This window comes from Cygnus atratus, chromosome 6, assembly GCF_013377495.2.
Source record: "Cygnus atratus isolate AKBS03 ecotype Queensland, Australia chromosome 6, CAtr_DNAZoo_HiC_assembly, whole genome shotgun sequence".
Taxonomy (NCBI): domain Eukaryota; kingdom Metazoa; phylum Chordata; class Aves; order Anseriformes; family Anatidae; genus Cygnus; species Cygnus atratus.
The window spans coordinates 6,537,341-6,551,734 of NC_066367.1; the positions used below are offsets into that span (position 1 = coordinate 6,537,341).

The window sequence follows — 14,394 nt, forward strand, 5'->3', positions numbered from 1 at the left end:
AAAAATGAATGCAATAAAATAATGGTGGTGTCTAATTGATCATTAACATTGAAAGTATTGTTTTCTCGTTTTCTGCATTTGTCTCTTGTAGGTCTTATCCTACCACATTCCTTTCCTTGTAAGTTCCATTGAGGACTTCAAAGATCACATTCCAAGAGAGACTGACATGAAGGTAATGTTGGGTCCAGCAGGTGATGGAGTCATTTTTGGAGGTGACTGAAAATCCCAAAGGGGCAAGACTTTCATGCCCCTTACTTAAATGATAAATGTTGGAACAAAGAACATCGTTTTTTCCAAAGAGCTAAGTAGTTGTGCTTCTGCAGCCTACTGATGTTCTGGGAAAAAACCTGATGAGATGAGCACGAGTCTATTTGCCTGTGATCACATTTGAGAACTTTCATAGAAAGAATTAAGAACAAAATTTATCAATTGTTAAAACATGACTAAGCAACAAGGAGAAGAATGCTGTGCTTCTTCACAGTATGAGCAGTGCAACTGGTAAAACTAAACGTTCCAAGGACTCTGTGTGTGTTTGGAGGTCTGGGCATGGATTTTCACATTGAATTGAAAATTCTTCTGAACCTAGTCTCTGAGGTGTTTGAAAAAAGCTAGCAACATAGATTACATGCCTTGTTTCTTAATGGTAGTATGCTTCCATTCCAAAATCCTTCTTAGTATATTACATGGCTGCTCGTTTTGGATACATGGTAGCTGCAGCTTAGCTTGGTTTTTACCTTCTCATTCCCACTTGGAGCCCATGAAGGGCTGCAAGCCTTCTTAAAGGTATCGTGGTGATGCAGAAAGTGTGTAGCAGCCATACCTTGCACAACTCTTGACAGAGAGTTTCATTTTGACAGAAGCAATTTTTAGAAAACTCCTCCTGAGTCAAGTATGGTTTTTGAGGGCTGGAATGCATTATGCCTGAACTTGAAGGTTATGTTTTACTGTTTATTCTTTGTGCAAAAAAGTTCCGTTGTTGATTGGAATTTATTAAATAAATAAATTCTTCTCCTCTAAACAAAACAAAAAACATAGGTGTGCATATTTGTATTGATGACAAAAACAGTTCGTAGCCCACCGCAGTGAACACCATCGTTTGACAAGGCACAGTTATGCAGTCTGAAAATGTCAGAGGTTGTGTGAAGAATATAACTTATTAAAATTTCACATGCTTTCTGAAACTTCTAATGCTGGCAAACTGGACATAAATGTTTGATGTCCCACAGAAGACTGAAATTCATAGCACAACAGAAATTTTGTGGAAATACTATGGAAAATGAACTTCCAGGATGCTGGCTCATGGTAATTATATTAAAATGATGCAAGTTGCCTTTGCAGTTCTCAAGAAAAGCCTTTTTTAGAGAAAAATTCTCACCTACTTCAGTTATCAATTATTTTCTTTGCAACAGTATCATGTTTATTGAACTTGGGGAATCAAGAATGTGGAAGAGATGAGAAGGAAAGTTCACTGCTTGCTTGTGCCTGATCTTTTCAAAAGGTGTCTTATGACCCCTGATACCAAAGAAGTACTGAAAAATAGTATAGGATAAAGGCTGCAACAGTAATAAATACTTGAAGATAATCTTTTTACTATTGACATTTTAAAGTTGGTGATTCTAGATCATGTTGAACATCTAAATGGATCTCTAAAGACATCACTGAACTCATTTGTGTTAGCATATACAGTGAAGCATACGTATAGTACTTGCTGCTTCTGTTCTGGAAGTCACTGGAGTGACTTGCAGTCATTGGAACAATTAGATGACAACAACAAAGGTTGTCTACTGCTAAATGAAACCATGTTGAGGACTGTTCTCTGGCTTATACGCCACATAGCACCACCTGGTCACCCCTGGTTTATGTGGGAGTTGGCTGCTGGCCTTTTCTGGGCCCTGTCTGTTTTCCCTATGATTCTTAGATACACCTATTTTGTGTGCATTTTTTCCAGTTCTAAAGTGTCTAAAATAATACAAGGGCTATAGTTCAGTCCACCAGTATGGTGTTTGTATGGTATCAGCTTAGATATCACATCTTGTGGTGTGGCATGATGCCATGTAGTCTTGAGAGTACAGGCTTGCAACGATAATGTCGGAGGACTGTGCGTCGAGAAGGAGCCAAACCTGTGTAGTCTTATCCATAGTGCCTACTGGGAATACTGGGAACTCTGGCATGTGCTACCCCGTAACTCTGCCAGAGCTTTGTCTTGAAAACAGCTTGTTGGTGCAGCCAGAGCTACGAGCCTGCTAACAATTAAGCCCTGTAGAAAATCAGCAGTTCCTTGTTTGAACTTTCTCCCTGGTCTAGTTGTGTACAGATCTCACAAGTCATTGTACAGTGGATTAGAACAATCACATATTTTAGGGTATAGTAACACAATAATATCCTATATGATGAATTTACTATAAAGCATAAATAGCTCTAAATCTGTTAATGAAACACATACTTGATATGAAATGTTATTTTTCTTTTGGCATCCCTCCAATTTATGATTTGGGATGGCTGGTAAAATGAGGATTTGTTCTCCCTTTATTTGGTTATTCTCAATGTTAAGCTGTTGGGATGTCTATATGGGCTTTTAGAGACAGGCCTATTCTTGATCCACTTTGTATTCCTTAACGGTTTTGTTGTGAGCTAGCTGCCATTCAGATGTTTGTAACTGTTTTAATGCAGCTCTGTACTCAAGTTATCTTATGTCCTGCTGGCAGCAGAGCACCACGTGAGCAAAGTAGTGTATTTTCATATCAGAACTAGCCCTCAGGTGTCCAGGCTGGGCAAAATGAGTAAATACAGTCTGCACAATATCCCCTGCCTGCAGCTAACCAACTCTATGTGAGAATTTATGGGAGAGGCGTAAAACTTCTCAACTGTTAATGTCAGTAAGGCACTTCATCAGCATTTCTCACGGTCCTTTGTATTTGGTAGAGACCTGCTTTTGGAGAGATTCGATCTGAGCTACAGCTTCAGATACTTAATTTAAAGCCTAAGTTAGGGAAGGAAAGAAATAGTTGCAAGTGACAATATAAAGTACAGCCTTGGGCATGCTTGAAAATGGACTACATTTCAAGGTGTTTTTAGTTCCTCCAACTGTTAAGAATTAGACTGTAAGTGATCCTGGCACTTGGAATCTCTGGACACAGAATCTGTATCAAATTTGAATGTTGTAAGATTTCTTTTCTGCCTTACTCTAATATTTCATCAAATCATGAGTTTTGGCTTCTGTCTAAAAATGCTGTGTTTATAGATGTTAGTTGATAGATCTGGTAGAGAAAATCTGTTAGTTTTTTGAGCAGGAAAGAAAGGTAGAAAACAGCTAATTGGAAGTCAGGATGTTTGCTTTGGAGGTGATGTAGGAAAGTATACAAACTTTGTTTGGCCTGACAAAAAGAAATGATAATCTAGCACACAAAGTACTGACCAAGCTGTTCAGTCTAGGTTAGAGGCAAAAAAAAAAAAAATAAAAATGCAGAGGCTGTTTATCTTGTTTTAGCTAAGCTGAAATTCCCTTAATGCTTCAAACTAATATGAACATTTTAAGCATGTCAGCATAACTGCTTCACCATGTTTACACAAAAGTGTTGTCTTCCTTGTAATTATCTTTCTTCTGGTCCTCAGGTGGCAATGAATGTATACGAACTGTCATCAGCTGCTGGATTGCCTTGTGAGATTGATCCTGCCTTGGTCGTAGCACTGTCTTCCCAAAAATCAGGTAAGAAATTACAATTTAAAAGATCTAAGTGGGGAAAAAGATCACAGGAGAAGTAAAAAAAAAAAAAAAAAAAAGGCGCCCCAAGGAGGGATGGAAGTGTTTAGAGAGCTAGGAGACTTGTATGTTTGCGTCCTTTGTATTCCTTCGATGAACTTCATAAATGACATAGCATGAATATTTTGTGTCTACTGCCTAGAATACGCAGATGTTATCTGAGAATCTTTTCAACCATATACAAATTACCTTCTTGACCTAGAGAAGGGTAATGGATAGATGCTGAAGGAGTTTAATGCCTAATGGTTAAGAACTTCAATAATTTGAGGACAATGAAAGTAGGACTTGATTGTGAACAGCTACAGATGTGATCAGTTCCCTTTTATAGACCTGTAACAAGTCTGTGTCATGTTAAGTAGGCACTAGAAGGTAAATGCCAGCTGAATTTGTGAATTTCACATTATTACTGCTTTATTATACAAGTGCTAACATGCAGCTTACAAGGGGGAAACATGTAAAACAAGCATACTGATGTCCTCACATGTATAGTGTTTCTTCTCACTTTAAAGCACCACTGTTGAAGCTTTTCAGTTTTGTTTACACTGGCAGTTTTGAAGGCATGAATTGAGATCCTTAAGTGCTTTCTGGCAGTCTTCAGCTTTGTTCCCTGTCTTCCTTACCGAGCACTTTATTGCTTTTGTTCCCATGTGTAATGGATAGTTAATGTTCTAATCAGATTGTGACTATTTTAAATGTTAACCTGATTTTTTTTTTGCTTTAGTAGCTATTTGGGAGGAGAAAATACAAATAACTCACAAGGGGTAATTTAGCATTAAAACTTAAACGTGTCAAGCAAAATATATTCATATACCTTAAAATATAAATGTGTTTGTTTATATGCAGTGTATGTGTAAAATACATAGGTATATCTTTGGAAGGCAGCTAGTTTCAGAAATGACATTTTAAATAGATTGTTTTCATTGTTCTGCCCTGAAATATTTAAGCTGTGTGAACAGGCCAGGGAATTTCTGTGTTTTCATGATTGGTTAGGATCTTGTATTTTGATTCTTACCTTCTTTGTTGTTTGTGTTCTACTTCTAGTAAATCAGTTTGTAAAGATTTAGATTCTGCATTTCACCAACTATTGACTTTTTTAAAGTAAACTTAACACTGAGGTATGGTGGCAATGATGTTTTTGAAAGGACGTCCTTTTAGTGTTAATTGTGATGAGTGCACTTCACCACCTTCTGCTCATTTACCAATGGAAGAGTGCTGGAGGAGCTCTCCGCACTTCAGAGTGATAACCGGATTTACACCAGCATGAAAACTACTACATGAAAACTACTCAACATATTAAAATCTTCGTAACTAAATAGTTAGCAGTAATAGACTGGCAGCAGTCTTCATCCTTGTAGATAACAAGCTGGACATTTTGAAGCTCCACCCTGTGTCTTCTGGCACAACTGAGATAGTATTCCTTCCTTCACAATACTACCATTGATTTTGTTGGTTTTGGTTTTAAATTTCAGTTTGGTCAAACACTTTAAACAACCTACAGCTGAAAATACACATTTTGAGATGATTTTTGAATTAAAGAGCTTTTATTATTTTTGTTTTCAGAAAACATTAGTCCAGAAGAAGAATATAAAATCGCTTGCCTTCTCATGGTCTTTGTGGCAGTGTCTTTGCCGACTTTGGCTAGCAACGTGATGTCTCAGTATAGCCCTGCCATTGAAGGTAATGTAGAGGTAGCTAACTGTTTGCTGTGAATGCTTTCTTCATAGTAGTCCTGGGAGTTTCTTGAGTACTTTTGCTGTAAATATTTACTTAAATTTTGCAGTGAAGAAAATTTAAAGCTAAGCTATCCCCAATCCAGAAAAAGTCTTTTGAAAGGTACTTTGAAAAGCATTTACTTAACTCTTGTTTGAGATAACTTTCTGTAAGAAGTGAGTCTCTTACTTGAGATTTTGTGAGCAGTTCAGATACTGTAGGGGGCAATCTTGGACTAATATGTGGAAATGGTAGAGCACATATTCTCTGTTAATTAGTGCAACAGTACAGATATTTTAGCAATAGTTTTATTGGCTTTGTGAAACTCATATGAGGTATCTTTTATATATTTAATGTGCTGTTCATATTACTAAGTATAACATTTTGAAGACGGGATCTGTGAGGTATGAGCTATGGACAGAATTGTATCCTACAGAATAGTTCAACTTGAAGGGAAAGAGAGAGAAAGCTTTGCCTCAAGGAAATTCTTTGCATGTAATCCACCAAAAAAAGGCTCTTTCAGACAAATCTAAGTTGAAAAAGAATGACTGACAAATCTGTTCCAGTACATACAAAAGTCACCTTTTAGCTGTTCAAACTATTTCTGATGTGGTGTGTAGCATGGCTTGCATAAAAGACCACATTTGTTCTGCACCCGTTTACCGGATACAGTGGGAGGTTTTTTTTCCTATTTTTTAAGGTACTTTACTTTAAATCAGGACAAAGTGTAACTCACGCAGTGTCTAAAGTGACTTCTGAAAATATAAAATACCAGAAAAAGAGCAAAAATTCTGAAAGCCTTCTATCACTTTGTGCTATCCAAATTGTTTTTTTCTTGAGACCGCTCCCCACCCAAGGTTGGTGTTTTAAATGGGGTTAAAGATTCTGTAATTATATTTGTAAAGTATCTTTCTTGATAGGGAAACATTTTTTTCAATTTGCAGATCAGGGTTTTGTTAACTCTAGTTTCATTTTAAACAGCGTAGCCTTTTTCCCATTATGAAGAAGTTGAATAAATTTCTGATGCTGTGAGTAGAACCTGAATAGTAATTTGAAAGGTCAAGAATTTTGAAGTTAACAGCTTGTTCTGATGAACAGGGAGAACAATTTGTGTCCTGCAGAGTTGTTTCATGTTATCTGCACTCAGTATTTCTGTCGCTCTGTGTGTTTTCAAAGTCATGATGGCCGAAGGAAAAACTCAAAATGCAGGCAAGAAGGACTATGGTCAGTAGGGAGAGGGAGAAACTTGCTTGTTAAAGCACAGCTAGGGCGGTTTTCTTAACTTCATCCAAATGAACTCACTAATGCATGCTTAAGACCACATCTCTTAAATATTTCTTGTTTGTAGTTTTATAAAAGAAATCAGCTGGAAGCACATTTTGATACCAGTTTTTCCTTCAAGAGCATCTTACCTACTAGTCTCAAAGCTTATACTATTTGCCAAAGGGACGGTATTAAATTTTTTATTATGATTATATTTTCTTAATATTTATTTATAAGAGAAGTCTGTGAGAAACACCCAGCCCTCTAAAAATCTATTTCTAGGAACCCAGGTCAGGCCAGCTAGATGTTACTGCCCAAGTGCTTTCCCCAGAAGGTTGGAGCTTGTGTGGTTTTGTTTTGTTTGAATTTCCCTCTCTACTAAGGACCATCTTAGTCTGTAGGTTGCTGGCAGGCTGAAACAGTAGATAAGGTTATCTCGCATCTGTTTTATATGATGTAGCTTAAATATTCCAGTTTTTATAATTTAATTTATATTTGGTAACTCTTACTGCGAAGTCAGGCAAAGCCTATTTCGTAAGTGGTTTCTTAAGTTAATAAAATCTCATAAAACTGTGACTGGAGAGAAATTACATCTAGAACTCAAATAAGCCTGTATTAGGAGTTGGCACTGATTTTATGAGATGTGGTCCCTGTTTTATGTAATTCTTTACCGAGTAGACTCTTTTATTAAGAGAAAAATAGTCTGGCAAAAGAACTATATAAATATGTTCACTCTACAAAAATAACTGAACAAACAGAATAGACCTTGTCAGTCCTGCCTTCCTTGCATAATATTTTTTTGTTCTGCCCCGTATTGTAGAACATCTGGCTTTAGACACTTTAAATATAGATACTATTTGCCAAATGGGAACTTAATAAATGCTGCTTTTTATGAAGTAAATTCTCTGGCCAAATCCTGAATTTTTTTTACCATCAAGAAGCCACAGATTTGAAGGAGTTTCAGCTTTCTGCTCTGGCAAGACATGCCTCCCAATTACAGGCAGTTCTTGGATAGCTTTAGCAATGTCTGTGTTCTCTCTGCCTTCTTCAAGATCAAGGCTGTGTCTTCCACTAGCTCCAGATAAAGGCTCAGGCTCTAACAGACTGTTGTTTTTGTTCCCAGTAAGAAATCCGAATTTAGTCAAATACCAAACTAGAATGCTAGTTCGCTGTCTAGAGGCTAGACAAGAATACTGGTCTACAAGAGACAGCCTTTTCCGAATACCTGAAACCTGCCACAGACTGCAAGACCACAGTTTGTTGGTTGAATTCCCCTTCCTGATACTTTTTGTACAGTTTCTTCATCACAGAAGTTAAGTCACTTGAGAAAGTAATATAAATCAGCAGAATTAAGCCGAGCATTTGTTCTTGACTGATCCAAAGTGACTATTCATTTCTTGATTAGCATATTTACACAGCCTATTTAATTAAAAAATAGGAGACGGAGTAGGAGTATTGGCTCTTGCCCAGACGGGTGAGAGGGCCTGCTGGGGGAGAACCATGGGGATCTTTGCTTGGACCTACAGGTCAGCCTATTCATAGTCCACCTAGAAACGGTGGTGAAGGGTGAGGTGAGAGTTTTTTGTCTGGGAAGTTCTTGAGGATGTTAGAAGAGTGAGGAGCTGCAGATAGATAACCTGACACTGAGTAAAATGGATAATAAAACACCAAGTTAAACCCCTTGTAGATGAGTACAGTAATATGCGGGGGGGGGGGGGGGGAACCACACAGGCTCTAGCTGACCTCACTATTTGAGCATGATCTTGGAGTTATGATAAATGACTGAATAAAAAAATGAGCTCAGTCCTCAGCAATGGTCAAAAAGTGGGTTGGTAAGAATAACCTGTCAGCATTATATGCATACATCCATGCTTTTTAACTCCTTCAAAGACCTCTTCCTTTTCAGGCTCTAGCACTTTCCCAAGGTATTTGTTTAGGTATGTATGAATTTTGTTTTAAAGTGGCAGACTTGACTAAGTTGCCTAGAAGAGGTAGCAGGCTTACTGATGAGCAGTTCTTGCTTTTCAGCTGTTGCTCCCTTTGAAAACTGGTGTCATCTAATCGCCTTCCAGTCCTCTGAAGCTTAGGTGAATTTTGGCAAGGTGTTATATACAGCAGTCAGTAATTCATAGAATCACAGAATGGTTTGGGTTGGAAGGGACTTTAAAGGCCATCTAATTCCACCCCCCTGCCATGACCAGGGACAATTCCCACCAGACCAGGCTGCCCAAAGCCCCATCCAGCCTGGCCCTGAACACCTCCAGGGATGGGGCATCCACAGCTTCTCTGGACAACTTGTGCCAGTGCCTCACCACCCCCTGAGTAAATAATTTCTGATCTAAATCTACCCTCTCTCAGTTCAAAGCCATTACTCGTTGTTCTGTTCACCAGTTTTGTTCCTGTAGTTCTCTTGGGTGAATACCGTCCAAGCCTGGGGACTTGTTCATTTACACAAAGGGGAGACAGACAGCCAATGACCTCGAGAAAATCCTGTTTGTACAGGATTTTTAGCCTCGTCAAGTGGTAATACTCTCAAATTCTGTAATAACCAAATAAACTCCCAATATATGTTTTTCCTTCCTTTTAAAAGCCACGAGGATCTTTGTCAGGTTGTTGTGACCATTGCAGCATTTGGAGGGGAGATCCGTACTTCTGGTTGCTCTCCTGATTCCAAGTTCAGTGTGAACGAGTGCTTGGCTGCTGTTGTGTAAGGCGCTAGCAGTTGATCTTTCATTGTGACAGTCTGTTTACTCTTTGGTAATATTTTCCAAAACAGTCATTTTTGAACACAATGCTGACATAATTTGTGTATGTTTTTGTTTAGGGCATTGCAACAACATTCATTGCTTGGCAAAAGCTATCAACCAGATTGCTGCAGCTTTATTTACCATCCACAAGGGAAGCATTGAAGACCGTCTAAAAGAATTTTTGGCTGTATGTATAATTTAATTTCTAAAGATAGCTTCTCTAAAAAGAGGGAACTCTGGCTCCCCACTGCCCCCCAATCCATTTGATACATAGTTCAGCTTTCATAGATCTGTCATTAAAGTGTCGATGTGTTTGTGATTCCAAGTGTTGTCTTGACTGCAGTAATCAGCCATGAGTGATCTTAATCACAAGGACATACTATAAAGATTTAGACTAGCATGGATGGATATTGATAAACAACGATTATTCCAGTAGCAATACTGTTTCATACTGCAATGTTACCTGTTTTTGTGTAGTTACAGATTGCAGAGAAATTGAGATTGTTGTATTATGCAGTCTTGATTTTGATTAGCAGGAAATCAGATGTAAGTTACTTTTTTCAAGTCTAGCGATAGGTTTAAATTCATATTTTAAGAAAAATACCTGTTGACTTCAGGAAGCATTTCCAAATTCACGTAGAAGTTGAAACTGTAATTTGGGATGTAATGCAACTAATTTCGTAAAAGGTTGGTTTTGGTGCACAAAAAAAACAACAACACAAAACACATTGTTAATAGCAGTGTATACATAAATTAAATCTAGTGATAGTCCTGTAGCAGTAGTCAGTTGTGTTCAATGTTAGAAAGTAACAGTAGCAAATGACTACTAGTGTCATAATTTTTTTTCAATATAACCCTTTGTTTATTAGCATTTTAGCACATACCATCTTTTGCATTGAGTAGTCTGGGACTGGCAAAAGAAATGAGCAACGCAGATAAAGTCACGATTCTGTCTAGCAGGCTTTTCCCATGAAGTATTGGATTCTTTTTAGTTTATTTTACCTTTTCATGGAAGGTAACTCCAGAGTGGCTTTTTGCATTGTACCTTTTGACTTGTCAGCCCTCCTTACACGGTAGCTGTCTGGTAGCTGCACGTTACAAGGATATTTGGGGAGAGGAATTTGTTACACTTTAGTGTAGGTTGAAGATCAAAGCTTCTGAAATCTTCAGTGCTGCATAGAAAAGAGCCAGAAGCCCTTAAGTGCTGGAGATGTGTTTTAAATTTATTTTGGTGTGCTTCTTAACTAGAAATAGAATTTGTAAAGTTTATTACCCACTACTTGGAACTAAGGGCTGAAATGGCAGCTTCACTTCAATTTTTCTAAAAAGCCACTGATTTTGAGTGATTCTTGCTTTTGGGTGCTTGTCCTCGAACTGAGACAAAACATTCCCCCACCTCTTATTTTTGGTGCCTTACAGAGTTACAAGGTTTGGGTAATGGTAGCTTCCTGTAACAAGAAGACCACAGAAGTAGTTTTCATTTTTTTTTTCCTTCAAAGGATCTTTCCCTCCTGGAAGCTCATTGCATTTTGTTAAACTGAAAAAACCTTTAGCCATTGACCTTGTCTAATGCAACCGCTGGCTGTAAAAGATGAAAGAGAGATGGTCGTGTCAAGTTGCGTACATTTGACAAGTGAAGGAAACCAGTATAGTTTCATGTGATAAAAACACTTCTGGTATGAGGTTTTTCAGTGTTCATGAACTGGTTTCAGACCACTGCTTTTGCTGCACAGACCGTGACTTGATGGTTCAGATATTTTGTTAATCTATCTTTTATGACACCTTTTATGTACCACTTACTGTTAGTCCGAAAGGAAAACATCTCTCTAGAAGAAAATGTGCTGCTGGAGATGATCTTCTTTCCTGTCAAAGTTAGTTAAATGGGGAAAAAAACTTCCTAGGTTATCTAGTACTGATGAGTATGTGCTAAGATTCTTTTGAAGCAAGCATATTCATTTTATGCTACAGATTTTGGTGAATATTTGTTCCAGAGGAATGCTGAGTTAGATGTTCAAGTTAATATTTTGAATTTAAATCCATTTCTGATAAATGCGGTTTAGGCATATTGCTGTTGCTTGGTATGAGTGCATAAAAGATTGTACATCTGAAAGTTGAAAAGAGGTGTGTTTTTTTTCCCTCCATGTTTCTGTAAGGCATGAAAACATGGTTTACAAAATCATCTGCAGATTATGTATTTTATAGTATTCTGTAATCCTGAGCTTGTTTATAGCTGACTCTATGTATAAGTTTCTAGGATATCTTTAAAAAAAACTAGTAAAGTAAGGTTGCTCATGGTCTAAAAAAACATGATTCATTTACAGTCAGGGTGACATTTCTTCAATTAAACATACAGCTTTGAAAGTGAAACAGCTTTTCATTCTGCTACAAAATGGTATAACTTCAAATAGTGAAAACTCTACCTTTTTTAATGTAGTAAGTTTATAAGCATATTGGGAAAGTGATTTTTTTTTTAACAAGTGAGATCTTGTTCCGTGAGACATCTGTTACTGACTTCAGTAAACTTGATTACAGTCGGCTTAGCTATTTTGAATACAACTACAAGTTCTTCACAATAAACAAATTGGCTTTTCTTATATTAAAATAGCACAAACTGCTTATTAAACAGTCCAGAAGTAAACAGAAATGTCTCCATGAGAGTGAAACCCGGTGATGGTTAGTGCCCTCAGGTTTATTTTCCTTTGTAGTTGCTAGTAAGGTGCAGTGCTATCGGATAGGTTATCAATGTATTCAGATGGGTGTGTGTTTGTGTGTACGTGTGTATAGTAAAGTAGCTGAAGCTGATCAATGTTGTGGTTTTGTTTTTTTTCTTACTGCTTTGAAATACTCAATTTATGTAGCTTGCATCGTCTAGTCTACTGAAGATTGGCCAGGAGACAGACAAAACTACTACAAGGAACAGAGAGTCTGTTTACCTACTGTTAGACATGGTAAGCGTTCGTCCATTTTATTTGTGTTATTAACTTAAAAAATAGTCTCCACATCACATTGTTCAACAAGTAGCTTCAACAGTCACATTTGTTGTTGTAGTTCATCAACTAGTAGAAATAACACTTGATGTCATTCTTGTTGGCATTCTAACGTCAGGAATTAATCTTTTTTGTTCCCCCAGCACCGACACATTTTTACCATTGTCTTTGTTGCCTAGAGCATTGTATCACATTGTTCAGATGATTTGCATTGTTGATTTAGTATATACAATATTAAAATACAACTTTGCATTAAAGAAGTGATGTTCAGATCATTGGGGGTAAAAGCCTCTTTGCTGGGAGGTTTTCCTTTTAATATTCTGTATATTGTGAAAATTGAAGGAATGATGCATGGTTTTATGTATACATATGACTAGCTTTGAGGAGCAGTGAATTTATAGTAGTCTGTTTCTCTCGCATCTGTCCCCAAACTTTGTATTATTTCTTTTCGCTATGAAAAATGGTGGTGGTGTGGTACAGAGCAGAGATACTTATATTGAAGAGATTATCAGCAGCAACCAGTAGAAGGTGTTCTGCAAAATCTTGTGTTTCTGGTGTTTTTCAGATTGTGCAGGAGTCTCCATTCCTGACAATGGATCTTTTGGAGTCTTGTTTCCCTTATGTCTTGCTGAGAAATGCATACCATGCTGTCTACAAACAAAGTGTCACATCCTCTGCCTAAGTATCTACTTTCTGGAGATAAGACATAGCACGCATCTCTGTGGCCTCAGTTTTATCTGTAAACTGTGGAGCTATTTTACTTTATGGCCTGATGAACAGTTCTGTGGATTATAAACTTTTTCCATAAAGTTGTATTTCTGATCAGTGGTTTCTTAATATGGTTGTACTACAATATAAGCTTGGTTGATTTTGGGTTGCACATTCATGGAAAAATCTTTTTTTCTCATTTCTTTCTTTTCTTTTTTATTTTAGAGCATCAGTTATGTTAAAGAAATACTACTTCTGCTATATGTTTTTGATATTGATCATGCAAAACAAAAATTGCTTGTTTATTTCCCAGAAGAAAAATGTATTTAGTGATTATTTTAGATAGTGTAGCTTTCATCTGTGTGTAAATTATTTCATATAGGGAGAGTTATAATCTTGTACCTATTGTTCTTATTGAAAACAAATATTGGATGTGCATTTCTGTGAAGTAATTACAGCATTTCTAGTTTTATTTTGAAACATTCACCAATCTATGTACTATGACACTATCTAACACAAAATGTTATAGGACTGCTTATCCTTGGGACAGCAGTCCTCTCCTGATACTCTTAAACAACAGCAAGTGATGTTGTTTGTATAAAGCATAGTGGAAATTTTTTTTAAACTAACTTCTGTGGTGCCCTGTTGGCATTAACACTACCATTGTACCCTGCTGTATAATAAACATTCTTACACCTTTATCACATGTTGATAAAATGTTAGCCCTTAACCACTTTTTATATGTTTTAAATTTTTGAAATTCGAGTGTACCTTCCATAACATACAATAAACACTAGACTGTATTATCTGTAGGTGAATTATTTTTAATATAAATGTTATCCTAGTATTTTAAGCTTAAACTGTGCTGTTGTGCATTGATTTACATCTCACAGTTCATTAAATATCAATCCTTGGAGCTTTTATGTGAAGATTTCTTTTAATCCTTCACCTTTTGGCTTCTGTGATACTGAATCTTGTAAGAAGTGGAAGAAGGAATTAAAACCAGTGTAAAAAGTGTCAGTTTAGTGCCATTATCCTTTGAATCTTACGTGTACGTAACAAAACAAGAAAAGCATTTATGCAGTACGTAGCGACGCCAGTTATACCCGTAGAAACAAGTGAATTGTTGAAGTATAAAACCTGAAATAACCATAAAACAGTGTTGCTAAAACTGTAACATCACCGAGACAGATGCACAAAAGGCTTATTTTTAATTGAT

The 14,394-nt window shown here is 36.9% G+C and overlaps 1 protein-coding gene across 2 annotated transcripts in view; it reads left to right on the plus strand.

The window, feature by feature from the left end:
- Positions 1-14,096, plus strand: part of NCKAP1 (NCK associated protein 1) — a 59,974-nt gene extending 45,878 nt beyond the window's left edge. For both annotated transcript variants that reach the window (XM_035536922.2, XM_035536923.2), the window contains exons 26-31: positions 92-172; positions 3,613-3,706; positions 5,321-5,437; positions 9,558-9,667; positions 12,339-12,428; positions 13,033-14,096. In XM_035536922.2, coding sequence (XP_035392815.1) covers positions 92-172; positions 3,613-3,706; positions 5,321-5,437; positions 9,558-9,667; positions 12,339-12,428; positions 13,033-13,149 — 609 coding nt within the window. In that variant the 3' untranslated portion in view covers positions 13,150-14,096. The remainder of the gene's footprint in view (positions 1-91; positions 173-3,612; positions 3,707-5,320; positions 5,438-9,557; positions 9,668-12,338; positions 12,429-13,032) is intronic.
- Positions 14,097-14,394: the final 298 nt, after the last annotated feature.